At 45.6% G+C, this 27,990-nt stretch overlaps 2 protein-coding genes across 3 annotated transcripts; one reads left to right on the top strand and one right to left on the bottom strand.

The window, feature by feature from the left end:
• Positions 1-29: 29 nt before the first annotated feature.
• On the bottom strand, positions 30-5,880 carry abraxas1 (abraxas 1, BRCA1 A complex subunit). Of its 2 annotated transcripts, none has more exons than XM_040156680.1 (9): positions 5,695-5,880; positions 4,389-4,479; positions 3,859-3,895; positions 3,696-3,762; positions 3,382-3,617; positions 2,118-2,237; positions 1,948-2,032; positions 1,756-1,867; positions 30-908 (listed from the first exon to the last, which is right to left on the bottom strand). In XM_040156680.1, exons 1-9 carry the CDS (start codon positions 5,773-5,775, stop codon positions 643-645), a joined length of 1,095 nt encoding a protein of 364 aa, XP_040012614.1. In that variant the 5' UTR covers positions 5,776-5,880; the 3' UTR covers positions 30-642. The 2 variants fall into 2 exon arrangements, with proteins under 2 accessions (XP_040012614.1, XP_040012616.1); XM_040156682.1 differs by having other exon boundaries at positions 3,382-3,578; positions 5,695-5,879.
• Positions 5,881-5,906: 26 nt separating this feature from the next.
• gpat3 (glycerol-3-phosphate acyltransferase 3) lies at positions 5,907-27,936 on the top strand. Its single transcript, XM_040156679.1, has 13 exons — positions 5,907-5,999; positions 7,634-7,829; positions 8,006-8,072; positions 11,746-12,034; positions 13,296-13,370; positions 13,465-13,554; positions 14,858-14,951; positions 15,045-15,160; positions 16,780-16,835; positions 16,930-17,015; positions 18,729-18,857; positions 19,953-20,032; positions 20,937-27,936. Exons 2-13 carry the CDS (start codon positions 7,686-7,688, stop codon positions 21,070-21,072), a joined length of 1,362 nt encoding a protein of 453 aa, XP_040012613.1. The 5' UTR covers positions 5,907-5,999; positions 7,634-7,685; the 3' UTR covers positions 21,073-27,936.
• Positions 27,937-27,990: the final 54 nt, after the last annotated feature.

A 27,990-nucleotide genomic window follows, 5' to 3' on the forward strand; every position in this document is an offset into this window, starting at 1 on the left:
CGGCCTGTTTTCTTTTCCTGTTTACTGCAAATGAACCAAACTGCTCATCTTCTAAAACTTCCCACCGATTTTTAAATTTCAGACAAAGATTTTGGGGAAATGCTGCTAGACCTTTCAAAAAATGATCAGCCAACGTGTGGAAATTTGATGTTTTCACATCCCAGACGACTAACAGACATTAAAACATGAGTCCCAGTGTTGACATGACAGAAATCAGATGTCTCTTCCAACCGACAGTCCAGAACCCAAAGAGGTTCAGCTCAGATATAAAACAGAAGCAGCTTATCTTTGCATTTGAGAGAATATTTGGCTTTTTTTTTTTCACTATTTTTGCTTGGAAAAAATAAATAAAATAAAAAACGAAAAATATTATCAATTTTCAAACCAGTCCCTAAACTGAGAGTTTAAATGACATGAACAATAATTAAAACAACCTTAATTTCTCATCTAATAACTGCAGTTTAAAGGGATTCACCATTAAAACAAGCGACTATTTTGGGGTAAACGTGTGTATTTTTTGTTTTGTATGTAGTTTAGTGATGTTAGAATAATGTGAGTGACCAACAAAAACTGATTAAGAACAAGATGAAGTTTGAGTGTCACGAATACAAACAGAAATGATTCCACGGCAACTCCTTCACATCACGATTTGCTTTTCCTGCGTTTGCTCTCCCTCCCCGCCGACACTTCCGTCAGCCTCTTGAGACAGTTCGTTCTGCCGGGATTCAGCAGGGAGAGCGACAGCGTGTCCGACGCTTCGTCCTGCTCGGAGCCGCAGCAGACGCCGGGAACGGGAAAGGCCTGGAGAGTGAGGGTCTGCGTGTGGAACAGAGGAGAGCAGGCGAACAGGGCTCTGACGGCCTCGTGGAGCAGCAGGTTGTTCTGCTCCGGTGGATCGTCGACCGTTTCTGCTCAGAGAGAAAACACACTGTCATGATTTAGTCCTGAACCACCCTCAGCTTTATCCACAGCTGTAGGTGTGTTCTAATGAGACCAGTAAGAATATTCTGCGACGCTGCCGCCAGTTACTGTGAGTCCATCTCAGGGATTTTACTCGATGAGAGTATCAGTGAGAACTGATGATCAGTTTCTTCGTGGGGCATCAGTTACAGAGGGAGGTCTAGGATGGGCTCAGCTCGTGGGGGGGTCAGACAGCGTCAGGGCTTCCGCAGGGCTCAGAAAATTAAATTTAAAGGTTTTAAATCATTTTTGTCAGCACTTTACAAGCTGTATATGTATATATATCACATATATATATACACATATACAGCTTGTAAAGTGCAGAAAAAACCCTGAAACTCTGACTCTAACACAAACTGCTGGGGTCTGAGGCCGCGGCTAAACATTATCGTCTTTATCAAGTAATATGTGAATTATGTTTCTGATGAATCCATTATTCCTTGGTCTATAAAAGGTCAGAGTTGACGTCTTAAAACCTCCTGTTGTGTCCGACCAACCCAAAGATTCAGGTTACGGGACACGAAACAGAAGAAAAGCAGCAAATCTTCACATTTGAGAATTTGAGAGGCAGGAACCAGAGAAATTTTGGCTTTTTCCACATTTGCTTGAAAATACTTGAAGCGATTGATCGATCGAGCCAGTGCTCTAGAGCTGAAAGGATTCGTCGATCAGTTGATTGACAGAAAATTAACTGCAGACAAATTTGATAGTTATTGGCAGACTTTTTTTCTTTTCAAAACTTTCAACTAAATCGTTCCACGAAGAGAAAATCTGGCACATGAAAACGCAGCCTGCCTTTTCCCGCTCCGCTCCACGTCTTCTCTCTGACTCTCCTCCTGAGAGCCGAAACGTCAGCCTGCAGCGCTTCGACCAGACGCTCACTCTCCTCCACATCTCTGCACGCCTTCTGTCCAACACACAACAAAAATAACGTGTGAGTTCAAACACACTCGTCACACCCCGACAAGCGTTCCCTCTGCTCCTCACCTGCAGCTCCGACTGCAGAGAATCGTTCATTTTGTTCACTTCGTTGACTTCTCTCAGCAGCCCGTTGGAGGAGAAGAATTTAGACCTGAAAGAGCGGAGGGCAGAAATCAAAGCAGGACGAGCACACGCAGAGATATCGTGCGGACGTGAAACCGCGTGCGGGACCGTACCCGTGTTTCTTCATGGTGAGGTTGTAGCCCACCGCCGAGCAGGGCGCCGACACCTTCCAGTAAGCCAGCTGCTCCAGTAAACCCAGGTTGTTGACCAGCACGGGAACGTTCATGAACTGCCTTCGCAGAAGCAGAAGTACAACATTAGACAACATCAGAAGAGCAGAGCACACAAACTCTGACTTTTTCTGGGCTGTGAAGTATTTGAACAGGGAAGAGGAGAGCTTTAAAAACAGAGGTGGAAGAAGTGCTCGAGTATTCACGGGTAAAAGTCCTGCATTCGCAAGTTTACTTCAGTATAAATGTATTAGCCTTGAAGCCGTAGCAGTTAGTTGATTAATCAATTAGTCAATCCGGAGAAAATTCATCAGCAACTAATCCGATAATCGATTGCTGGCATCAGTCATTTTTCAAGAAAAACGCCAAATGTTTGTGGGTGTCCGCTTCTCAGACATGAGGTTCGCTGCTCGTTTTCATCATGAGAGAGAGTGAATCTAAAAAAGAAAAGACCCAGGAAGCTGTGGTAGGTGGGTTTTCGTTTTGTTTTTTTGTTTTTTATTTTGACGTTTCAGACTAAATTAATGGAGGAAATCTATGGCAGATGAATTCAAATATTTAGCAGGATCCCTGATGAGCATCAAAACATGCTCAACATACCAAAGGTAAAAGTGCTCTTTACGCAGAATGGCCCGTTTCAGATCGACATATCTCATACTGCTGGATTATAATTATTGACGCATTCATGTTTAAGGGGGGGACAAATCATTTTCCATACTGCCGTAAGGATGGTGAATTATTTTGATAATTGATTAATCGTTTTAGTCTCTTCTCAAGCTAAATATTTAGAGGTTCCAGCTTCTTCGTCGTAAATTACATAAAGCTGAATATATTTGGGTTGAATCAAACAAGCACTATGAATATAAATACATCTGTGGGAAAATATAGAGTTATTCGCTGTATGTTAGACCAACAGATTAATTGATATTGAAATCAGCGGTTGGTTTCAACCTAATGACTGAGTTATGACTCTAACACACAGGTTTCTAATTTCATGACGTTTAAGAAATCAGATTACCGCAGAGAGCCGAGCGTAACACACTGTAAACCACACTGAACGATGTGGCAGCGAGCCTCGGCGAAGGACGAGGCTCACGAACCAATCATCTCACCGATCGTGTTACGATTGTTACGCGGGAACTGAATTCAACCGTAACCATCGCAACACGCTTCTGCCTCTAAACTCTCTGCGAGCAGTTTCAGTCACCTGCTGCGGGAGATGAAGGCAGCGTACTCCATCCTGTGAGTTGACCCCGGGGATGTTAGTTTGCTGGGCGTCAGCAGCACGAAGATCATGTGAGGGTTGGACAGAGAAGTCTTCAGGTTCTCATGGACGATCTTCTCTCTGAACGTCATCTGTTGATCCGTGTTCCTCCGCTGTCTGTACCAACCAATCACACTCTCCTCCAGATGTACAACAGCAGCTCCATCAGTGCTGAGGTTCTGAATCACTGCAGATTCTAATCCTCAGTCAAACTCTTGTTTGGGTTTTTTTTGGGGGATTGTTTGTTTTAAACTTACCTGCTTATTGTCTGCCAGGATTTTCTTTACTGCCTCCACGTTCACTCCTCCTACACTGTTGTAAAAGCTTCAAGCACAGAAATGAAGACACAGTAAAGCAACCGAACGATTCCCGCTGCGATGCGCCAAACATTTGCTCCATTAAGAGAGAGAGAGTACTCACTAGTTGAGTTTGTGGCAGGCTATGTGCTTCTGGATACCTGTTGAAGAAATGAAAGATTTACTCTACAACAGTGGAGGAAGTATTCAGATACTCCAACTAAGTAAAAGCATGAACACAACAACCTGAAAATACTGACATGAAAGTGAAAATCCTTCATTCGAACCTCTATGTCAGTACCGGAGTACTATCAGCTTATCAGCATAAAGCATCAGAGTATCAGCATAAAAGTACTTGTTTTTTTAATATTTAATAATGTCTGTTATATTTTGTTTGCAAAATCTTCATCTGTAAAGTGACTAGAGTCTATAACTGCCAGAGAAATGTGCTGCAGTGAAAAGTACAATATTTACCTCTGATATGAAGTGGAAGTAGAATTCGCAAAAAAATAAAACTTTACTAAAGTAAAGTATAAGCACCTGTAAACTGTACCGTTAACTACGCTAACTGAGTAAATGTACTTAGTTCCAATGCATCGCTGACATCATGTGTCAGTGGGGATGTGACGCTGCTTGTGACCCACACAAACTTACTGTAAATTTCCTCAATGTGAATGTGATCAGCCTGAGAGTCACTGATGGTGATCTGCTCTTCGAACTTGCTCTCTCCGAGGATCAGACCTTCCTGCAGGGGGACGGGACAGAAACACAACAGTGCCCATTAGAATTCCCTGCAGCTCGGGGCGACGTCTTCACGTGTCCTGTTCTGTCCGACCAAATGTCCAAAGCACAGAGAGACTCAAAGTATTAGCATCTAATTATACCTGAAGAACCACGGAACAAATGTGCTCATAAGCAGAACGGCCCATTTCAGAATAATGTAATGTTTTATTAATGGGTTGTATTTACTGATGCATTAATCTTGTTCTTAATTTCAATGACTTTATAAACTGCTGGGCACTTTGAGAACATCCCCCTGGGGATGAATCAAGTCTCATCTTAATTATAATAACACATCGTGATTCTTTTGTTGTTAAAGTAGTAAAGTTAGTAAAGTGACTAAAGTTATTGAATAAATACATTTGATTGAAAAGTAAAATATTTCCCTCTTAAATGTAGTGAAGTAGAAATATAAAGTAGCATCAAATGGAGACGCTCAAGTAAAGTACATGTACCCGCAAACTGTACTTAAATACAGTACCTGAGTACATGTACTTAGTTAATGTACTCGGCCTTAACTGAGTACAGAGACTGATGGATAAGGAAATAAACTGTACTTTTCTGCTGGTGGCAGTTGGGGCGTCGGGGGCCTCGCCACCTTAATATCTCTAAAACCCGGGATCCGGCCCCGCGTCGTACACTTTCAGTTCTGGTGTATTTTGGAACAGTTCCACCGCAACGCAGCGGTGCTGCGCGGCACCAGGGCGCCACTTCTTTAAGTCCATGTTAGACTCGTGTCAGAATCGGGAGTTGGGTTATACATCGGCCGAATTTACCGGAAGACTCGCATCACTTTCAAAACGTATTCACTCAACTTTCAAAAAGTACGCATGTACTTGTGCAGAATCGGTCTAACTTTAAATTAGAGGATTTTTAAACGGAGTCTGGTGTGTCGGAACTGTCAACGCTTAGCTTGGCTAAAAAAGTTGAGAAACACCGCGGCGTGAGTTTCAGCTTCCCTGAAACGACGGACATTTCTGCACTGCTCCAAACCACAAGCTGGAACCTTCACGGTTAAACAAATAAACAAGAACGAGTCAAGTTAAAAGTTCAGCAACGTCGGGGCACTTCTGTTCTGTTCGCTAGCTTCCCCCCTCAACACCAAACATCGTAACGCGCCGAGCTGAACTTCCCGTCGACAACACGTCGATTTCCAGCAGGTAGAAAATACGTTTCTCACCACGTCTGAGTCGCTGTTAACATGCTGAAACATCAGCGAGGCTAAAACGATGCCAGACATACGGACGGTCGGCTCCGCCATGCTGCTTGTTGATAACGAAGATCGGTCATATCGAGCGCGAGGGAACCGCAGCGCAAACGCAGCCCGGACCGCTGCGTCTTTCCTGCGCAGCTCGTCGCCAGGAAGCCGCGGCAGGGGCGTGTTTTAAACGGCCCACGGACTCGGCGCTCCGCTGGGATCTGACACACTTTCCCCGCCGCCGCTGGACGTTTTCACACCGCTGGCACCGTCTCATCGACTGCCAGGTATTTATTCCGACTAATATACACTGGCTCCGTGCGTGTGTGTGTGTGTGTGTGTGTGTGCGTGTGTGTGTGTGTGTGCGTGTGTGTGGGGCGTTCAGGTCCCTGTCCTTCGGTTGTCAGTGTAACGCTGATGACACTAAAACACGGACCTCGACTAACGGGAACTCGGAGCTCGTTAGTTCTCTGCCTTCAACAGCTCAGCACGTTTACTCAAGTACATTTACTCAAGTACAGTCAGAGGTGGATGGAGTACTCGGATCTTTTACCTCAGTTAAAGGAGAATGACACCATTGTAAAAATACTCCATTACAAGTAAAAGTCCTGCTTTCGTCGTTTTACAGAAATATCAGCAAAATGTACTTTAAGTGTCAAAAGCTCAAGTACTCTTTATGCAGATTGGCCCCTTTCACTGTGTTCAATCGTTTTATTTATTCTTTATCATATCTAGTACTGTATTATTATTATTATTATTATTATTATTATTATTATTATTATTATTATTATTATTATTGATGCATTAACTTGTTAGCAGCATTTTAAGGTTGTAGCTGGCAGAGACAGAGCTGCTTTTAACTACTTTAATACTGGTGGATGATTTAACTTATTAAAATGTGTCATATTTTGTGAGCTATATTTTTTTTTAAATGGTTTTTATAATATTTCACGTGTTGTTTCCCAAAAATTTGAATCAACAACTTAACAGTAACATGAATCCGTCTGAAACGTAGTGGAGTGGAGGTGTAAAGAACCATGAACTAGAAATGTCCGACTGAACCACAGAAGGCTGGAGGCGGGAGATGAAGTGAGCTTCTGACTGTGCCACAGTTAGTGCAGTTAGTTTTCATTAATAGTTTTATGTTACGAACATAGAACGTGAGATGATGAGAGTCAACACACTGTTCAACATTAAACCGGCGGTTCCCAGCCTTCTTTGTTTTATGACTCCTTCAGAAAAACAGCAGTGTGTAGATGGTTAATCGATTAATCGAGATTAGTCGACTGACAAATTCATCTGCAGCCGTTTTAATAGTCGATTAATCGTTTGTCCTTTTCGTAGCTTGGTTCCAGCTTCTCGAATTTGATGCATTTCTTTGTTATATATGATAGAAAACTGAATACGTTTGGGTTTGGGTTGTTGAAAAAAAAAAAACAAGCAAAAAAAAAAAAAAAATTTTCGTGGAAAATTTTTTTTACCGCGGCATTTTTCAGTTTTTCTGACATTTTATAAAACCAAACGATTAGTTGTTCGTGCCTGTAACTGCTTCCCAAAGCCACCTGACGTCTTCACGTCTCTAATCCCTTCAGCTCTGCAAAACACAAAGTGCAGCTGAGGCTGATGGGAACGTCAGCAGTTTTTGCAGGTATTTTGCTCGTAAACCAAAGTAGCGGGAAAAATGCAAAATTTGAACTGACGACGATGATGATGATGATGATGATGACTAGGGCGCTCAGAGGATCAGCAAAGTCAGAAGGAATCATCCTCTGGGGAAAATGAGTGTTGGTACAATCCATCCAATAGTTGTTGCGATATTGCAGCCTGGACCAACAGGCCGACATTGCCCTCCAGAGAATGACTCTGTTGATTCGGCCGAAAACCGCATTGACTCTGGTGCTGTTCGTCCCGTGTGTTGCAGATGATGACGTGACGTCAGAGTTAGAGAGCGGTGGCCGCCTCAGCTGTCAGTGATGGAGGACCTCAGGTGTGTGGCTGTAGGTGTTTTCCAGGTGTGGATGTTTGTGGTGGCGTTCTTCATCATGCTGCCCGCCATGTTCGGCCTCTCTCTGGGGGTCACCGGGGTCTACATCCAGATCCTGGTCAAAATCCTGGAGGTAACTGAAACAGAGTGTCTTCTTTCAAGAGTTTTATTTAATTCAGGCAGTTTGCCCTGAGGAGAACTCGTGGTTGCCCTCTACACTCCCCCTTTACTTAATGTGTGTGTACAGTTATGAAATGAGTAGCAGCAGGCATCGAGTCAGAGGTCATCTGAAAATAATTTTCATTGTAGTGGGCCACGCTACGAATCCAGAGAGGACGGCGGGAGCAGCCCAGCGTGCCTGTCCCTCTGCCCAGCGGTAAGTCAATCCAGATCAGCTGTGATCCTTTTATATTACCTGTGATCAGAATACACTATATATATATTTTAACCATCAAGGATCTTTAATTGACACTGATTAACTCACCACTTCATCAGGCTCATGTAGTGTAAAGCTACAACAGGACGAAGGCTTAAATGCAGGTTGTGTGCTAATTATCGATTAAACACACATGTGTAAAACAGGCCTGAATTCGGACAATCAATCATATTCAATAAAAAAAAAAAAAAAACATTGGCAAAGATGTGGTGCCTTACCCACAATGCACCTGGACCTCTGACAGTTGGGTGGGAGAGTGGGGTGTGTTGTGTTAGCAGATGCTCCTGTGTCCTGGAGCCCGTATCCTGCAGCAGAGATGAGGGGGGGTCTCCACAGGTCTGGTCGGTTCACTCCTTTCTGACCGTCTCCAAATGACTGAACCATTGTTTTTGCTGTTCACAAACCAGGTCTTCTGCCGCCGTGTCTCCTCCACGTTGCAGGAGAGCTCGTGCGAACTTTGCTGGGTTTGCGCGAGGACACACAGGGAGAGCGGGGGTGGGGTTGCACGGAGAGTGTGGGAAATGCAAACACTGGCACGGCTTGATGGAAGAAACGGGTTATAAAGGCAACATCAAACTATATCAATATAAACGGTTTTGTCTCATCCTGTAGCTCGTTTGAAAATATATCGATGTACCTTTAAAAAAAGTCAGTATACCGGCCGCACTAGTTCATATCCATATCCTCGATATCTCATATCTAGTGTTTGGCGGATATACGGTAAACTGAGGTTGGTCCACGGCATATACCCGCATTTACGCTAGAGGTGAAACAGTTGGTCGAATAATCAATTAGTCGCTCGGTAGAAAAATAAAACCTGCATAATAATCAAATAATCGATAACTAACATGCCAAATATTTACTGGTTCCAGCTTTGCAAGTGTGAGAATTTTCTGTTTGTCTCTGTTTTCTGTCACAGTAAACTGGATCTCTTTGGGTTTTGGCCTGTGGGACGAACAAAACACGACATTTTCATTCATTTCTGAGGTCTTATAGACCGACCGAAAATAGTTCATTGCAGCCCCGTTCAACACCAACGCGACCTGTTGGCCTGCACTCCGCTGGCCTCGCAGATGCACAACCCCCAATACTTGAAACCCAAATTCAGCATATTAGATACCGGACGCGGCAACATACCGGTGACGTTCAGACTTCCCAGCACAGGTGCTCACAGCATCACAAAATTACAGCGTCAACATATTTTGTTTTCTAAAGAAACAGTGTCCCTGTTAGTCTGGATGATCCACAGAACTGGAGTCGGTTTTCACAGGGAAGACTCCTTCTGCAGAAACTGGTACCAGGGAGAACTGATCCCGGTGAAGTCCACCGGTATCCGTGGGAGCGCATGTTTTTGGTGAACTGACCCTCTCAGAGTCTGAATGGAAACACTGTTAGGACTGGAAGTCAGTCAGACAGATTTTACATGCTGCACTGGGGTTTGGGAATCTGTTGTCTAGTGATTATCGTCCTCAGCAAATAACCTGCAGATTGTTTCCTCCGTTAACTGATTCATCCGTTTGTCTGTAAAATGTTAGAAAGTAGTGAAAAATGCCCATTAGAATATTTTACTGCTTCAGCAGTTTAATCAGTAATGAAACTGATGGTTAGTTGCAGCCTGAGTTTACACTCCACCACAAACTGAAGCTAATCTTCAGCCGCTGTCTCTGGTTTTGCTTTTGAATTTGGGTTAAAACAGTTTTAGGAAAGAAATGTGTAAAACATCGTGAGGGTGTGTGAGCTGCTGTTAAACTTCCCGACCGACACGAGGCAACCACGAGTGGTTTTGTCGGGCTGGGGAGCAGCAGCTGCAGTTCCCTGCCGGTGCTCTCGGTGCACCGCGTCCTGCTGTATGAGGGATTTGTCTCAGCTGCGAGCAGAGATCATGTGACGCTGCGTGGGCGAGTGTGGGGGCTCTCCATTGGTCGGCTCCAGCATATGATGTCGGGGTGCCGAGCAGCGTGAAAAACACATGGCTGGTCTCAGGATGATGATGCAACAGCAGATTGCATAACTTTAGCCAAACAGCCGACTGGTGTCCACGTGGAGTTTACAGTGAAACACTGAGACGCTGAGGCTCAGCTCAACTGTACCATCATCACACCAGTCTCTGCTTCGTACTCTGCATCCCAGCGCTCTGTTCTATTACTCAATGCACTTGTCGCTTTCATATAGTTCATACGCCTCACTTCTCTCTCCACAGCACAGTCCACACTTCATCTCACATCTATCAAATCGTCTCTAGATAGGTTTCATTTTATTTTACTTGTATTGACCTTTGCTCTATTCTAATTTTTTCAACGTTGCAACACACATCCTTCCATGTTTGCATACTTGGCTAATAAAACCCATATACAGCAGGTTTAACCCTTTACTGTTCCTCCGTACTTTTCATTGTAATCTTACTGTAAAAATGATAAAATGAGCTTGTAAAATTTATACTTTCTTAAAGATGAAAGTTAAAAAAATTAAAAAAAAACATTCTATTGCGACAATCTACTTTATTCTTTGTCTCATGCTACTGACACTTATTTATAGAACATTTTTAAACAAGAGTTGATTCAAATTTCAAACACAAAAACCAGGATTTCTTTTACCTGGCGTCTTCAGATGTGTCATTTCGGTCTGACCAACAGTCCAAAACCCTTAATAGTCACTTTACTAGGACGTGAAACAAACCAGACAAAACCCTAACATTGTATTTTTGTTTGAGAAATGACCTGATCACAATGAATCAATTATCAAAGTGTACTATTGTTGTTGATGAATCTACTGTTTGTTTCTGCTCTAGTTTTTTTTTTCATTTGATGGGATGGAGCCTCTATTAAAAAAAACCCCACAGGCTTGGATTTTAATATTAAACATCATAAAATTTCAGTTTTCAGAGCTGAACCGAGCTGTGGAAATTTATATGTAAATGAAATCTATGTGACACTGTCAGACAGAGTGTTGTAAGACGATTTCAGCAAAAACTGCTGGAGGGGAAACTGAACTGTGCATGAAGGGGTTAAACATCTCTGAGAGGTCGGCGCCCTCGTGATCCTCAGGCTGTTTCTACTTAAACATAATTCACACGGTTCTTCCGATGCAGCGTGGTTTAATCTCATTTCAAGCTTTAGAAAGAGCCGGAGTCTTAGGTTTCCCATCAATGAAGCAACACGTACACACACAGAAAAGTCAACAACACTTTGACTGTTCAATAAAACCTTCTAGCAACAATTATAGTGAGACAGAACATGCTCACAAAAAAGGTTTTGTTTTTATTCTAAACAAGACAAACTAAATTTCTTGTGTTTAAAACACACAAAGGTGGATTTTTCTAGTAGTTAATGAGTCACTTGTCTGAGGTTACGCAACCTGCCAAACTACAGAACTACAAAAACTTGGCCTCATCAAACTCTAGTCAAGTTAAATACACAGAGGTGTGGAAGCGGACTGTAAATAAGAGACAGTGGCTGGAGGAGAAACACACACACGAGGCGTGAATATCATTTCTGGCGGTTAGCCAAAGTCAGCCTTTGAATTACCACCACATCCCTGATACTACAGGATAAAGTGCTGTCCCACCTTCGGTGCTACTTTAGTGTTACCGTGGTGTGTTGTGATTGTTGTCCAGGGATCATTGAGCGAGCGGGGGGCTCGATGGAGGAGGAGATGGGGCAGCGGCGGAGCTCTCGGGCCCTGGCGGAGGGGGAGTTTGCCTTGAGCGACGCCTTCTACTTCTACAAGAAGGGTTTGGAAAGCATCGCGGACGACCAGGTGACCCAGCGCTTCTCCTCCGAGGAGCTGGCCTCCTGGAACCTCCTCACCCGCACCAATCAGAACTTCCGCTACATCAGCCTCCGCCTCACCGTCATCTGGGGCCTCGGCGTCTTCATACGATACTGCGTCCTCTTCCCTCTCAGGTCAGTCTGAGACTAAGCAGCCTCTCACCTCCTCACTCACCGGAAACACAGCTGTATCTGTGAGTCTGTGAACAGCAGGACAGTGACAGGAGCTGGTTACCTGGCTGAGGAGGTGGAGGTGTGCAGCCCGCTAGCTCTTCAGCTAGCGGCCGCCGTGGCCGCTCCTCCTTCTTCCATTGCTCCCTGCAACATTTCAGACTGATCCTCTGTCCAGAAATGCTCAAAACGATGCTTTTAATGTGAAGCTGCAGCAGCAGGAAATGTTCGGTTTGCATTAGCAGTAACTTAATACAGCACGTTTTTCTGGGAGTGTCGCCACAGACACCCAGGCCCTGGTCAGACCTGGCATTAACATGCGTCTCAGGTGATCCGATCACAGGTGGACCGTTCTAAGTACGTCAGTACACACCTGGCTTTAGAATGCGTCTCTACACGCGTCTCCAGCCACCACTTGTGAGTTTGCGAAGACCAAGTGTGTTGTTGTTTTTAACCAGCGGGAGGCGGCAATGCACTTCCTGTGCCTAGCCTGTCTGAAATTAAAAGGACAAGAAGAAGAAGAAATCGAAATGCTACAGACTGGGTCTATTCCCTGGCGTGTTCCAGACAAACCCCCCAAGATGTTGGACTCGTGGTATCTCTCCGTGGGCCTTTCCAAAGTTTCAGGCGTTGTGGAAAAAGTCAGCCTACTCTTCCATTCTGTTGAAAGAACGTGGCCACACGCGGCCCAGACCACATCCTGACGTGGTCTGGGTCATGGGATCTCAGTGCTTCGATGATCCGTCTTGGGCACGTTCACACCCGTACTTAGAGCTGTCCACCTGTGATCGGATCACCCGAGACGCACGTTAATGCAGGTGTGAACAGGGCCTCGATTTGTAATAATGCTAATATATAACTATTGCAATATTTCCCCAGTGGGCCAAAGGCTCAGTCACCACCCTGTTACCTCATTCAGCGATAGACAGACATTTATTTAAATGAAAATCTTCGAGGTTGTCGATTTAAATCATTAAAACTAAATAACAAAGCTCTTTATAATTGGATTTGAGTCTGGTTTTAAGAGCCCACATTCACTGAAACTGTACGTTAGTGGTGCAAGTTCCAAACGGATTTGAACGGCTGACCCCTCTCTGTCGAGTCGACTCACGTTTTGTCAGGTGAATCGACGGTGGTGGCACAGCACATCCAATGTTATAATGAAGTTATGCTGCTGACAGCGAAGCACAGCCTCCCAGTTTGTCCTCCCCCCGTGTTCCTGCAGGATTACTCTGGCCATCATCGGCCTCCTGTGGCTCGTGATCGGGACGACTCTGGTTGGACTTCTGCCCGACAGCAGGTACAGCCACACGCCTGAACACATCATCTTAGCCGTGGCCTCAATGTGGTGTTTTTACGATCACGTGCAGGTTTTTATGTTCTGTGTGTACCAGTGTGAAGAACTGGCTGAGTGAACTGGTCCATCTGACCTGCTACAGGATCTGCTCCAGAGGACTGTCAGCCACCATCCACTACCACAACAAGTCAGTCTCAGCCGCCGTTTTTCACTTTACTTCTCATTCTGTCATTTATTACAGTTTAGAATTCACATTCCAGGAGCTGCTAAAGAAACGTTGCTGGAAAATAACTAAGTACATTTACTCAAGTACTGTGTCTTGAGGTACTCGTATTCCATTTTATGCTTTACACTACACTTCAGAGGGAAATATCGTCCTTTTTACTGCACTACATTGGTGTGACGGGTGTCGTTACCAGTTTGTTTTCGGGTTAAGATTTTACAAAAAACAGCGATACTTTTATAGACTACAACACAGTAGGATTAAACCGGTGGTGAGACCGGGGCCCAAGCAACAATTAGTCCAAGCTTACGTCTTCGGATGTCTCGCTTTGTCTGACCAACAGTCCCAACCTGAAAGATATTTTTACTTTACTATGGCAGAACACTGAGAAAACTAAAAAGTACTCCAATTTGAAAAGCTGGAACTACAGTATTTTTGCCATTTTGCTTAAAAAACACTAATTAACTTTTAGAGTAGTTGCTGATTATTTTTCTGTCAGTGGACTAATTGATGAATCGACTGATTGTGGCCACTCTACCGTTTATGACCCCATAAAAAATTCAAGTGTCTAGTTAGGCCCCTTCTCATGAATAAGGTGTCTTGTTATTAGAAGCACCAAAGAGATATTTCCCCTTAGATGGTTTAAAGGGTCAAAATGATCCAGTGTTTCACAAAAACACAAAGATCAGAGAAGAGTCCAAAAACTGAATCCAGATCAGTGAAGCAGAACCATGTTTCTTTTTCTTTCCTCTGCCATTAATCATCTGACGACAGCAGGAAAACATCTCACTGCCATTGTCCTGACATTGTGTACGTGACAAATAAAAACTTAGACTTGAACTTGAACTCAGGTTTACCAGGTGACCCTCTGGAGGGGCCCGACCCCCAGGTTGGGAACCAGTGGACTGAACCATCTACCTGTCTCTGACGTAGCTAAAAGCAGCTCCAGCAGTAAAACGCTGCCGAAGCCTCCGTGACTCAGGATCAATGATCCATTAGAATCAGAGACCAGTCACAGGAGACAGGTCCCTGCACAGTGAAGCACTTTTACTGTGATACTGGAACTACATGAAGTACTTTTACTGTCATACTGGAACTACATGAAGTACTTTTACTGTGATACTGGAACTACAGGAAGTACTTTTACAGTGATACTTTACTTTTATTTCTGAAGTATATTTAGCTGATTGTACCTGTGTCATTTTACTCAAGTAAAGGATCTGAATACTTCCTCCCCTCTACCTGTGTCTTGCTCCTACTTCTACAGAGAAAATAAACCTCAGAAAGGAGGAATATGCGTAGCAAACCACACCACGCCTATCGATGTTGTGATTCTGGCCAACGACGGCTGCTACGCTATGGTGAGTATCGTCAGCGCAGCGGGTCGGCGTGTCTGTCATGCGAGATGTTCTGACGCGGTGACGCCACCGCTCTGTGCTCCCTGTCGTCCTCAGGTGGGTCAGATTCACGGAGGTCTGATGGGGGTCATTCAGAGGTCGATGGTGAGGTCCTGTCCCCACGTTTGGTTCGAGAGGTCGGAGATGAGAGACCGCCACGCTGTGACCAGCAGGTGGGACCGAATGTCCAGTGGAAGCTTTCAGACTGCAGCGCCCTCAAATTAACGACTTAGTCTGATCCAGTTAGTCTGCAGGCAAAATTTTCAACATCTGTTCCAAACAGCTGGACCGAAAGGCCTGTCATCGTATAGAGGGGCCAGGTGGATGAATGGTACCACTGGGGATAAAAGAGCGGATTTACAGCCAGTCTCTCCAGGAGGACATTCATAGCTGTTCGTATTAACAGTGACAGAAAAACAGAGCTGAGAGAGGTTTAACCCCGCCTACTCGCTCACGTCCACGCAGCCGACCAATCGCTGCATGACGTGGGCGCGGTCTGACAGAGTAAAGACGAAGACAAAGGCGGAATTTCTCTCTTGTCTATTTCTTTTGTGCATTTGTTTGTGACAGCTCAAACACACTCACACATACACACCTGATTACACACGCACACACATCTATCAATGCTCTTTCGTGGCTGTGTTGTATGTTAATAAGTCGAAAGTTGAAACCTCAGTGCACCACAGACTTGACCTCGAGCGTTGGCGGCTCAGACCGATGCTTATTGGCCCCCTTAGAGGGACAATGCAGCGCCCGCTTTCCTAGACACCGAGAATGAGACCCGGCTGAGGCCCGGAGGTGAGAGAGGACGTTCAGAGGCAGCAGAGCGTCACGGGAGGGGGGCAAGGCCCGATGTGGACTCAACGCGGGAGGCTCCGATCCCCGACATGCATTCACGCCAACCGCAGGACAACACACAGACTGTAGCCATTCGCGTTCGAGAAATACAGTTCATTTGTGTCGCATATCAGTCTCGTACAGGGAGATAAACAGTACAACAAAAAATGGAAACCACATCTACCAGCTATACTATGGACAGAATCACACGCAGCTGGAACAGCAGTATGCTCACACCCTACGGCACTACGCACAAACTGAGCAGCGCTGTATTCAATCCACAGCATTGTACACATCTTTACACAGAACTTCACACACCCAAAAGCAATATTTACAACACTCACATTTCATCACAAAGAAAATAAGAGCTTTTAGAAAGAGAACGGCCACACAGTCTGCACTGAGACACGAACGTACGCAAACAGTTCATTCTTTCCATCCTTGAAAAGCTGCTCTGTGTCGACGCCGCAGTCAAAGTGTTAATCGGAAGAATTCCGCTCTCAGTCTCGCAGCTGGGAAATGTTTGTTCGATGCTTCTGAGGAAACAGAGTGTTTGTGGAGCGCTGGGTGTTTTATCCCCGGCCGTCCTCAGCTCTTGGACCGGGGCTCTGCGTGTTTGTGTGAGATTGGGACGCGCGCCGTGCAGTGTGTTTTCAGGTGACCCTGAGGGTGAGAGCCCGATCGGGTACGATGTTAAAATAGTTACACGGGCTCGGTCTGGATTTGGGGCGAGCTCAACCAGGAAGGAATAATCAAACAGATGTTTTATTTACATGTTAGACGGGAAGTTCACTCTGAAGTATGTTGTGACTGTGCTCAGATATGAGAAGCAGCCTCTCTGCCACTGGAGGAAGTCCGCATTCTGGATTATGTTCTCGCCTCCTTATCATGACAGCAGAGATCAGTGAAGTTCTCCTCCCCGGTGACTAATGAAAACCTGTTCCTCTCTCTGCAGGCTGAGAGCTCACGTTGCGGCCAAGACCAAACTGCCCATCCTGATATTTCCTGAAGGTCAGTGACTACTGTGCTGCGCTGCAGCTCGTGACGTGAGGATGATGATGGTAGTGGTGTGACGGGCGGATAACCTCTGCCTGTTTTTAAACAGGGACCTGCATCAACAACACCTCGGTCATGATGTTTAAGAAGGGAAGCTTTGAAATCGGAGGGACCATTTACCCCGTCGCAATCAAGGTACGAAAAAGGAATGAATTCATGTTCAATTTCACATTACGCCTTCTGGTTATATGAAAATGAAAGGCGAGGTAGCTCGCCTGGTTAGGTGCGTACCCCGTGTCGAGGCTGAGTCCTGACCGCAGCGGCTCGGGTCTGAATCCGGCCCGGGCCCTTCGCTGCATGTCTGTGCCCTCCCTGTCTCCCTGCCTTTCCTGTCTCTCGCCACTGTCGCCGTCAAGAATAAATAAAGGCAGAAATGGCCAAAAAAAAAAATTACAACTGAAAAGTGAGAGAAGTGGGAGTTTGGTATGTCAGTGAGTTCTACCAGTGCTTATCACATCCTGCACCTCGGGTCTCTGTACTGATCCCGAGGTCAAAAATGAGCTTCCATGCTGGTAACAGTCTGACCAGTACAGGTCACGGCGAGTCTTACCAGTAGCGGAGCCATAAGTGCACAGTCTCTCCTGGGGGGGGCAGCACTGGAGGGGACCTCACGGGGTCAATAGGATCCAAAAGGAGCAGGAATGGGCCCATTTGATTTCATATCCTGGTCAGTAGAGTCAGATGGATTTAAGCAAACTAGCGGTGTGGCTCTGTAGATGGTGAGCTCAGTCTGTGGGTCCACCGTGACCACTGGTCCGGACCACAGGGACCATTTGGTTGGCTGGATGCTATAGCCACACAAACTGCGATATACAGTGCAACGATAAGAATATAGGCACAATCGATAATAGAGTATATTGAAGAGACAAAGGATTATGATCTCGGACGTTTATTCGGCTAACAGCGTTGCCAACACGGCCAGAGAAGGGAGAAGGTGGATTAGGACCGCACAGACCACCCCACAGACCACTAACCAGCTGATCAGGACCACTAGCTTCAGCGTCCCTAGTGGTTTAAGCTCAGAATATCCTTTGTCCCAAATGAAAACATATCAGACCCTGTCTATAGTGGTGACCTATTATATATTATCGTAGCCTATTGCTGTAACTCTAAGATCCACATACAGGAGGCATTCCTCTGGTTTACGCGTCTAGCCTACAATAATCTCAGACCCCACACAGTCAGAGGCAACCATGTGACGTTACCGGGATCAGATTTACGGAGGGCAGGAAAAGTCTAGCGGCGCAAACGCAAGAGCCAGAAATGTACAAAGCAAAGTGAGTCTCGAGTGCGATGCAGTGTCGGCGCGGTCAGGACCAACACCACGGCTGGTCGTGCGACGTGACGTCACGGCTCTCAAGCCTCGGGATCCAACGTCTGCCCGAGTACTGATGCCAAAGGGAAGGAGCGCAAACATGTCAGGGAGGCCCCACGAGGTTGCTGGTACCCACACTGGGCCTTCATCAAACAGCCAGTGAAGTCTGGATTTGGAAGCTTCAGTCTGGTTTGTGAATTAGCTGAATTTTTTATTATTTTGGCCTGATGTCCCCCCATCAGGCCGGGGACTAGGGGAAGATCGGGGGCTTGAAAAAACCCACCAGGAATCATCCTCTGGGGGCCATGAATGTTCACAGCAGATTTTATGGCAGTAGTTGCTGAGATGTCTTGTCCCGGACCAAAGCGACGGACGGACTACAGACCCAGCTCCTTGAAATATTTAATAGTGTCGGTGACATAACATCATGGCTTTGGCTGCGGACCTCACAGTAACGCTGGAGCCTAAATACGGGGTCGTTCCTTTCAGAATGTGCTGGTGACTTAACTCCTCTCTCTCCCTCTGTGTCTCAGTACGACCCTCGGTTTGGTGACGCTTTCTGGAACAGCAGCAAATACAACATGGTTAGTTACCTGCTGCGGATGATGACCAGCTGGGCCATAGTCGTCAACGTGTGGTACCTCCCTCCCATGACCATACAGGTGCGCCTCCGAACACACCAGCTGATCTGTCAGGAGGAACAGACTCTCATTACACATCGAAGCATCTAAGTATCTATGTGACGGTGACCTTTATTTCCTCTTTGGAGTTGAGGCGGTAAATAATCTGTCTAAAAGGCTTTTTATAGCGAGAAGGCCGTAGCTTTCAAGCTTCGCTGTGCGTGCAGTCAGGCCCCGTCTTTGTGTGGAATATGTATTTCTGTGCACCTTTTTTGCAGCGTCATGCACTGATGAACTAGAAGGAGCCACGATGTTGTCAGCTGACTTCACACGAATCACCTTATTGTGGTTTATGACAGTCGGAAGCTTGAGTCCGACTTGTGACCAAAGAAATGAAACTAAAGTTGGACTTTTGAGACTTGAGAGCGTCTCTGCGGAGAAAACATCTTTACACACATTTATCTCGCGGAGTCCATCACTACAACAGCGGCCGCCTCCATCTATTGTCTCTTTATCGTAGACATACTATTTACTTATGTGTGCAGGGCTGTAACATAAGTCCAAGAAGAAGGTGAGATTCTTACAGTCGAGAACCTGGAACCATCAAATGTTGAAATCTTGAAAAATGACAATGACCCATTGTATGAGATTAGGAACTAAATCTGGAAATTATTCAGTCTCTATTTAAGGAACAGAGATGTTGGGAATCTGAAGTACTGGGTCGGGTCTAAGAGTAAATGTAATGGTATAAGAGATATCAACCTAATAGCAGATGATCACTTTTACGTTTATTCTTTTTTATTTTTTCTGTTTTTGTATATGCCGGTGTTGTTGACAGTCTTTTCCTAAATGAATATCTATGATCTGGGTGAAGGTGACGAGAGAGTAAGAGAAGAAGAGAGAGAATAAGCTGGAAAAACCGACAATAAAAAGAACCTGAAAACGAAACTTAAGTGATTCATCAACAATCAAAGCAGCTGATAAATGAAAGCGGACTAAGGAATCATCGATTGTTGACCAATCACTGTAGCTCTGCTTATGTTACCGTGTGTTTACATGTACTTCGTACGTGAGCCTGCTCTTACAAACGCTCTGACTGAGCAGCGCGACTGAACCGACTGTTTATTCTCTGCGCAGGACGGTGAAGATGCAGCCCAGTTCGCCAACAGAGTGAAGTCCGCCATCGCCCATCAGGGAGGACTGCTGGACCTGGCGTGGTGAGGACAGACCGTCAGCCACTAAATGCTCGCGTCACCGCGTAACACTTCACTCAGCATCGGTGGCGGAGAGTAACTAAGTACATCTAGTTACCTGTACTCGAGTATTCTTTAACTTTTTTGCCACTTCAGAGAGACATGTCGGCCTTTTTACTGCAGCACAGGGACAGGATGAGGTGTCCTGTCATCTCATGGGAGGAAAAGACACTTCACAAAACATCGGTGTTGACAATACAGGACAGGACACGGCTTCCCACACTAATGACAGTAATGTGCATATGATACCAGCTTCCGCTCCCGAACTCCCACACATTCACTAAACAACTCAGCAGTGTTAGAGTTTATTTGACCAACAGTCGTGTCAGACCCGGTCAGTCATTCATATTCATGTTTCACTGAAGCTGCTCTGTGGAGGTTTCTCTTTACCTCCAGCGTTTCTCATCAAACTCACCCTGTGCGCGACCTTGAGGTCGAACAAACAGGCTGGGAGTCTGAAGCCGGGAGACCAGACGAGTGCGTTTTGTTGACGGTGCTTCCGTCCTTTTGAATTAGGGCTCCGACTAACAGATCATTTTTTCGATTAATCGATTAATCGTTTGGTCGACGGAATGTTAGAAAATAGGGAAAAAATGCCAATTCGCAACTTTGCAGGATCCAAGATGACGTCTTGGATCAAAAGTCCAAAACCCCAAAATATTCAGTTTATTATTGTATATGACGAATAACCTGTACGTATGTTACAGTGTGGAACTTTGTCGCAATGCAATCAATCACTTATTGAAAGAGTTGTCGATCATTCTCCTGCCGTTTGACCAACCGATTAATTGACTAATTGTCTCGCCTCTGTTTTGAATGAAAGACTTTCACCTACGCCGCAGAATTAAAGGTGTTTCCTTTCTCGCAGGGACGGAGGACTGAAGAGACAAAAAGTGAAGGATTCGTTTAAAGAAGAGCAGCAGAAGATGTACAGCAGCATCGTCGTTGGACAGAACAACAGCAGCTCCCCAAAAACAAGCAGGGACACCGCAGAGGAGCAGTAGAGCTGGACGCTCCCTCCGATAATCACTCGATCAGTGTGAACCGGATGAGAAAGCTGAATCTCCAGGAAACCTCAGATGCAGGGGCTCTGAGCCTCAGTCGGTCTGCTCCTCCGATGGGAGACAGACTGCGTCGTCCTTTTGAACTCGCTCCGAACGTCTTATTTGACTCTTTTTCTTACATTTTATCCAAAGTCCAAACGCCAGCGCTCAGCCTCAAAGCTCGCATCAGCTCTTTATTTTCATTTTCCTCGAGCCCCGCGTGTGTGTGTGTGTGTGTAGGAGTGTGTCTGCACCAGCAGGAGGCAGTGTATGACAGCGCAATAACTGTTGATCTCTCTGCTCCTGACAACACCTTCACCGGTACCACACACTTTCCCTTGTGACAGCTGCGACGTTTCCACAACCTACCAGAGGAAATGATCTGTGTCGCTACAACCACTGCTTCAAGCCTTTCTCAGTATATTTGTTGAACCAAACGTCCTTTGTGTGACGCTGATTCTTCACCTGTTTGGATCTTTATCTACAGGAGAAAAACAGTATCGATTCCGTACACGCGCTCATATCCGGTCCACCTCACCTTTAGTTCGTTTTTATTGATGCAATAAGACGCAACAGAAGACGTAAGTCTCTGACGATGGTAGATGGGACACAACGTAAGAACAGTTTACGACATCAGCTGCAACTAACGATTATTTTCATAAATCTTTTTTTTTTTTTGGGGGGTCTGATCAACAGCTCAAATCTCAGCGGAAAAAAAACCCTCGCAGTTGAGGGAACGCGTCAATTTGTGGCATTTTAGCTTCACAAACGACTCCAGTGATCAATCGATTATCACGATTGATTCATCGACTGGTTGTTTCAGCCTGGACATCAACGCATTTCAGCATGCAGTGGTCACGATGAGGACATGGAGGCCTGCACGGCGAATTCAACAACTGCACGATAAGATGTGTGTCGACAGTAAGAAGTTAAGGCAAAGAGAAAAAGATGAAAACGATAATAACCCCCCGTTGATCCCTCAGGTCACTTCACCTGTAAATCAGTCATTAAAAACCATCATGTCTTACACGTGAGACACAGTCAGATCCAAACTCAGCCTAAAATGTTTTAATCGTAGGATTGTTTGAAAAATATTTTTTAAATTTGGCAAAAAGTAGAATCACTGTTTTCTGCTCCCACAAGGATTTTTAGTCACTAACATCACTTCATACACACAGATCTCAAAATGACTTAAAGCCGCTGTCAACTGAGCTAAACACACTGCAGGTGTGTGTGTATTCACAAAACAAGCTCATCACAACGTAGAGTCACACGACAATAAAGAGAAAAGATGGGAATAACAGAAATGAGAAAAAGACTCATAAAAGAAAAACTGAACCTTCATGGAGGTTTCTGGAGTGTGTTCCAAGCTGTGGGTCGGGACACCCACTAGGGGTCGCGGGCTGAACCTGAGGGTTCGCGAGTCGATAAATAAAATACGAAACCGCCAAAAAATGTTACACTAAACGAGAGGGATTTTCAGACTTTGCTCTTTGCTTTTGCCTTTTTTCTCGCGAACGACTGGAGAATTTAATTTGGTCTCGCCTCTAAAAATCAAGAAAAAAATCAGACTGGATAAACTGGGATGAGCAGGCGTTGTGCAGCGTCGCGCTGCCAGCTTGGCTACAATATGGAGCAAAGATAACACGTGGTCAGGACTTCGCCTTTGACCTCCTCTGGGGCCCATTCGCTAATCCAGCCACGTTTCCACCCAACACCACATTTCTCTGCCGCAGCCGTGAACCGGTGTTAGTCCAAGTTATGGATTCGCCGTTTTAGCCGATGACGCTGACAGGTGGCGTAAATATCTCAGGTGTGGTTAAAGCAGCGAACAGGTGCCGTGGGCGACAGTCAGTCATCAGTTTGTGTCGCAGGAGTTTCCTGTAGAGTCAGACTTCGCCGTCTGAATCAACCGTATTACAGTTTATCCAATGAATGAAACGAAAGTTTTCATTTTTACTCTGCAGTGTGTGATTTCTTCCTGCAGGAGTCAGGTTCAGAGCGTCTTTGAATGAGAATTGGTTTGTCTCACACAATTTGTTGATAATGAACGTTGTATCTTAAAATACAACAGTGGCTTGAATTCAGCCATTAACACTGATGTTATTCCGTCAAACACTCGATGCTTTACGTGTTAAATGGTTTGAGGCAGATGTTTTCAGATTGTGTGCGTCGTGTGGTCTTTCTGTAAACTGAGGCGGCTAAAAACCCGAAGTCAAAGCTGGAGGAATGATATCCCGAGCAGAACATTAATTAGCAACAGTTTTGATCAGTGATGCAGAATTTGAGTCAGGTTTTCAGCAAGAATGTCAAAATGATGAATCTAAATATTTTCTGCTTTTCAGCCTGCATCACCACCAGGATAAAATCCCTAAAAGTTCATTATCTCCACTGTGGCCGAGACCGTTGTCCCTCTGCTGCAGCCTGAAGTCAAAGCTGTGACATAAAGATATTGCTGATAATTCAGATGTTTTCTATTTGCAGTAAATCACCCAAATATTCGTCAGATTTGTGCTTTCATGAATAAATATATGCGCTTCTTTTAGTAACTTCCTCCAATTGAATTCTCCAATTTATTCCCATAAAAGCAGACAGAACGGGACAATCTTCATATTCTTCCTTTAAAACCTGCTGTACTGATGCACTCGTCACGAGAGCTCGGCCATCACATTTAATTCACGACGTTTAATTCTCTCTGTATATATTTTTCTTTTTATGGGATCACTGTGCACCGCGTGCGTCTCTTATTGTTGTTTTATTTCCTCTGTATTTTGCCAAGTCATATTTAATTCATTACTGTATTTCTCCATCTGAAGGGGGTCGGCTCTGTAAGTCTGTGGCCTCTTGACCTCTTCTGTCACATCTGGTTTGACTGAGGTTTGACTCTGTTGAGTGCTGCACCAGCTGCTCTGGGCTGAGCCTGAATATCTGTGAATATTCTGGGGTTTTTAAAATGCGTTTATACACATAAATCCCGAACCCCGTCGGCAGCGTTCAACCGTTTCAGTGTTTTCACAGTGTTTTCACAGTGTTGTCACATTACTCAGAGTGGCGAGGCACCCAGACACGTGCTGGATCTACTGTACGTTCTCTTCTCTGCTAATTCCGTATTGAATCAGTTCACTCTCTGCAGCTCCGTTTTCCAGCCAATACACTTCCCGGTCCGTCTCAGACCCCCGTTCTCTGCCTTGGGCTCTTTCGCTGCCAGAAGAAAAACGTTTGACGGGAATGCGTCTCCGAGGAGCCTCCTTGAGGTTATCCAGGCACATCACGGCGCCGCTCTTTTGAACGGCATATCCACAAAGATCTGTTACATTATTTGCAAATGCCCCCCATCTCCAATTGCACCGTAATTTATGACGGTCAGCTGATTGCGACCGTCGGCGGTGTCGTCTCACGAAATGAGGACCTGATCGTCGAGGCCGTGTCAGAGCCGAGTCTTGCCTTAATCGTAAAATCCATCCCTCCTCCCGTGTAACGGAGGCAGCGGCCGCGAAAGGAGCCGGAGGAAGGAATTGCAGTGAACGGCTGCACAGCTGAGTCGGGCCCAGACATGTTTACTGTGACGGTGCTTTAATAAAGAAAGCAGAGACTGTGAAATAGCATGGAGTTATTCTTCCACACACAGCCGGGCTTACGTTTCACAGCCTCTCCGTCTCTCACACCCGGGCCGCCTCCAGCACCCGGCTATAATAACAATCCCGCGACTCAAATTGCTTGAACAGAAATGTTTGTTCTCCCCTAACAAGATTGTGAATTATTAATAGGATCTAAAGCCGATTCTATAACCCGATTGCTGAGGTGGGATTCTTGGCGAGCGATGCTCCACCACACCATTTACTGTGATGTATGTGTCTGCACATCTTTATATCCAATTTAATGTGATTCGGATAGATTTCAGAGGGACATCATAAAAGGCATTGGAGTGACCCCGACTGCAGACTCCATGCAACCCCCCCGTATGTCCCAATATGTTGATTCGATTTGCTCAATTTTACTTTTACCCTCAAGTGATCTATACAAATGCAATGCAGGTACACTAAGTAAATATGAATACATTTCCAAATTGAATCCAAGTGAATGTAGTCCACAGAGGACATCATTTTAAATCACGCTGTGCTGGGAACTGAGCAGTCTGACCACTCACAAGGGTAAATGACTGAGGCTCCCTCTAAGACTCGCCATTAGTTGGAGTGTAATGCCTTTAAATACATTGTTCTGCCATTTATTCTGTGCTCCTGCTGTAATGTATGTGATGCTGAGGAGGTACAATACAGCTGAGGGAGAGGGATCGATACAGGCTGACTCTCTATATTGGGAGGGATTCCTGAGATCTGTGTTGGCCGGCGGCAGCATATTCAGGCAACGCACCGTTTCTTTGGCCCAGATGCGAGAACTTATCTCAGTGCCGACGTATTTCTGTGCCGCGTTACTTGATCCGACAGCTGGAGTCGCTGGTTGCTTCCCAGGATTCAGAATCCAGAAAATAAAATTCGATGCACCTCTTACAAAAAAGCTTTAGTTTTCACTAGTTTCCGCAAAGAGACACTTCCCCTCTAAACTTGTCTCAAACCTTCTGAGACCCAAAGATGTCAAAAGGATCCGAGCTTTCACAAAAAAACCTGAGGTCAGAGAAGAGTCCAGAAACTGAATCCAGATCAGTGAATCAGAACTGTTTTTTTGTTTTTTTTTCCTCTCCCGTGAATCGTCTGACGACCCCTCAGGTTGACCTGGTGACCCTCCGGCCGGGGCCCGACCCCCAGGTTGGGACCCACTGGACTGAACTCTCTCTCCCGGTACACGACGCAGCTAAGAGCAGCTCCGCCCGGAGCAGCTCCAGCAGTAAAACAGAAACGCCACACATTTAAGTGCCACACGTGTCGGACAAAACGAAGGCAGAACCTTCAGCTGCATCACAAGTTGGTGTCTAGTTTGTGCGAGTTGTTACCTCAGGATGAAACAGGGCGAAATAAACTACTCAGGTAGGACATGTCAGAGCAGGACAGAAAAGGTTCCGGCTTGGTTGGAGGGGGATTTCTCTGTGCGCGTCTCTGGTCACGCTGCGGTCACCGAGGGCCGCGGACACGAAGCCGGGACCAGCCGCAGTGCAGCCGTGACGGACTGAAGCCGACCGCGGACCTGTCACGCACAAAGGCGCAACAGTACAACAGGCCGGTTTCGTAGACGCGCCGGAGCCGTGCAGGAAAGAATCCGCTTCGGCTGCCTCTGCGGCCCCTCGGCCCTGCCTGACTGTGTCTCTGCGTCAGTCTGACCAGAAGGGGGAAATATGAGACCGAGCCTTCTCTTAACATGCCTCTGATTTGCATACGCTAATGAAAGCAGCTATAATTGGTCAGAATTGATTTTTTTTCCCCTGCTTTGATTGAGCTACAATTGAGTCTGAAGTTCTCGGAGTGGAGAACTGATTGATTTGTGGTTAAATTCCAGTTTATTTAGTTTAGAGAATAATTATGTTCTCGTGCTGTGATTGGACAGGCAGAGGAGAGGCGCTGACCTCCTCCTCCAATCCCCTTCCCCCTCTCTTGCCTGTGTTTGTTATGAGAGGAATCATTTCTGCCGTCATCTACGATCTGTCCCAAACCATTCATTGTGTTTTACTGAGTGAAAAGGTGGAGTTACATGAAAAATGTCCTGCATCGAGGTACATGAAGGTGTGAAATTGCAGACTCCTCTTTGCCCTCGGCCCCGTGCCTCAAGAAGTATTTCTGCTTTTATTGACAGAGCGGCTGAATTCCAGCCCGACGGCGGCGGCGGTGGCCCGCTGCTCCCGGCATCCTCCTCCAGCCTTGATTGCTTTTGTTTCCAGGTCACCTCCTATCTATTGCTGCAACTTTTCCAATTTCTCTGAGCTTGTTGTATGAAGACAGAAGGCGCCGCCATCAGCGGCTCTCTGGGAAATGTACACAAGCCTCCACAGGGAGACAATACAAAGGGAAGGCAGGGAAAGCTCCTCGCTGACGGGCTCCGTGGGCGACGCCGCCCCGATGCAACCTCATGAAATGAATAATCAAATTAATGCCTTGGTTCATTAATATGAAATTATCTCAGCGTGAAGTTTAATTGCATCCAACTTGTGGAAGTGTTCTGGTATGGATCTGAGCTGGGGAAATGATGGATGATGAGGGAGGCGTGATGAATGAAGAAAGCGGCGGAACTAAATTGAAAGTGTACTCATCCGTTCTTCCCTCACAACTGATGACTAATTGAGCGTGTCACGCCGAACAATACGCGTCGAGGTTTAAGCGTCGTCTCCTCCACGTAGCCGACGGACGTCCCGTCCCCCAGTAGGAATCCTGATCTGTGTCCAACTTCTCAGTCCGTCGCCAATTATAGGCCCAGTGTCTTTATGTGCTCTGTTTTCAGCAGTTACTCAACTGAGTATTTATTTCATGCTACTTTATACTTCTACTCCACAACATGTCAGGGGGAAATGTTGTCCCCACATTTAGCTTTAATAAGCAGCATAGAAATATCAAATACATACTATATAAGCAGAACATGTTTCAGTCTTTATCGGTGTCCAGTGTTTGTTTTACCGTGTTGTGGTTCATCGTCTGTTCCTCCAGCAGCCTCCGCTGACGGAGGAGTCGGAGCCGGTGACAGAGACGCTGACAAACACTGAGATTTGATCACAGCTGCGTCAGAGTCTGTTAGAAAGCGTTTATTAAATATTTATACGCTGCCTATCAAGGCTAAATAGGAGGATTTAAGAATAAAGTGTTTATTCTGCACCACATTATCTGACAGATGTATTTACTGGTTACTTGACAGATTAAGATTCAAAATAAACAAACTGTGATCATCCTATAAAATATTATCAATATCATTTGTTAATAAATGAGTCACAAGTCAAAGGTG

The sequence above is a fragment of the Xiphias gladius genome, chromosome 20 (genome assembly GCF_016859285.1).
Source record: "Xiphias gladius isolate SHS-SW01 ecotype Sanya breed wild chromosome 20, ASM1685928v1, whole genome shotgun sequence".
In the NCBI taxonomy this organism is placed as follows: Eukaryota; Metazoa; Chordata; class Actinopteri; order Istiophoriformes; family Xiphiidae; genus Xiphias; species Xiphias gladius.

Excerpts from the sequence above, each read along its gene's own strand:
- abraxas1 (XM_040156680.1), bottom strand. The coding sequence starts at position 5,775 with ATGGCGGAGCCGACCGTCCGTATGTCTGGCATCGTTTTAGCCTCGCTG. Across the intron at positions 2,033-2,117 it reads CTCACCATGAAGAAACACGG|GTCTAAATTCTTCTCCTCCA; the intron begins GTACGGTCCCGC and ends CCGCTCTTTCAG. Across the intron at positions 1,868-1,947 it reads CTCTGCAGTCGGAGCTGCAG|AAGGCGTGCAGAGATGTGGA; the intron begins GTGAGGAGCAGA and ends TGTGTTGGACAG.
- gpat3 (XM_040156679.1), top strand. The coding sequence starts at position 7,686 with ATGGAGGACCTCAGGTGTGTGGCTGTAGGTGTTTTCCAGGTGTGGATG. Across the intron at positions 12,035-13,295 it reads TGCGTCCTCTTCCCTCTCAG|GATTACTCTGGCCATCATCG; the intron begins GTCAGTCTGAGA and ends GTGTTCCTGCAG. Across the intron at positions 18,858-19,952 it reads TCCCTCCCATGACCATACAG|GACGGTGAAGATGCAGCCCA; the intron begins GTGCGCCTCCGA and ends TTCTCTGCGCAG.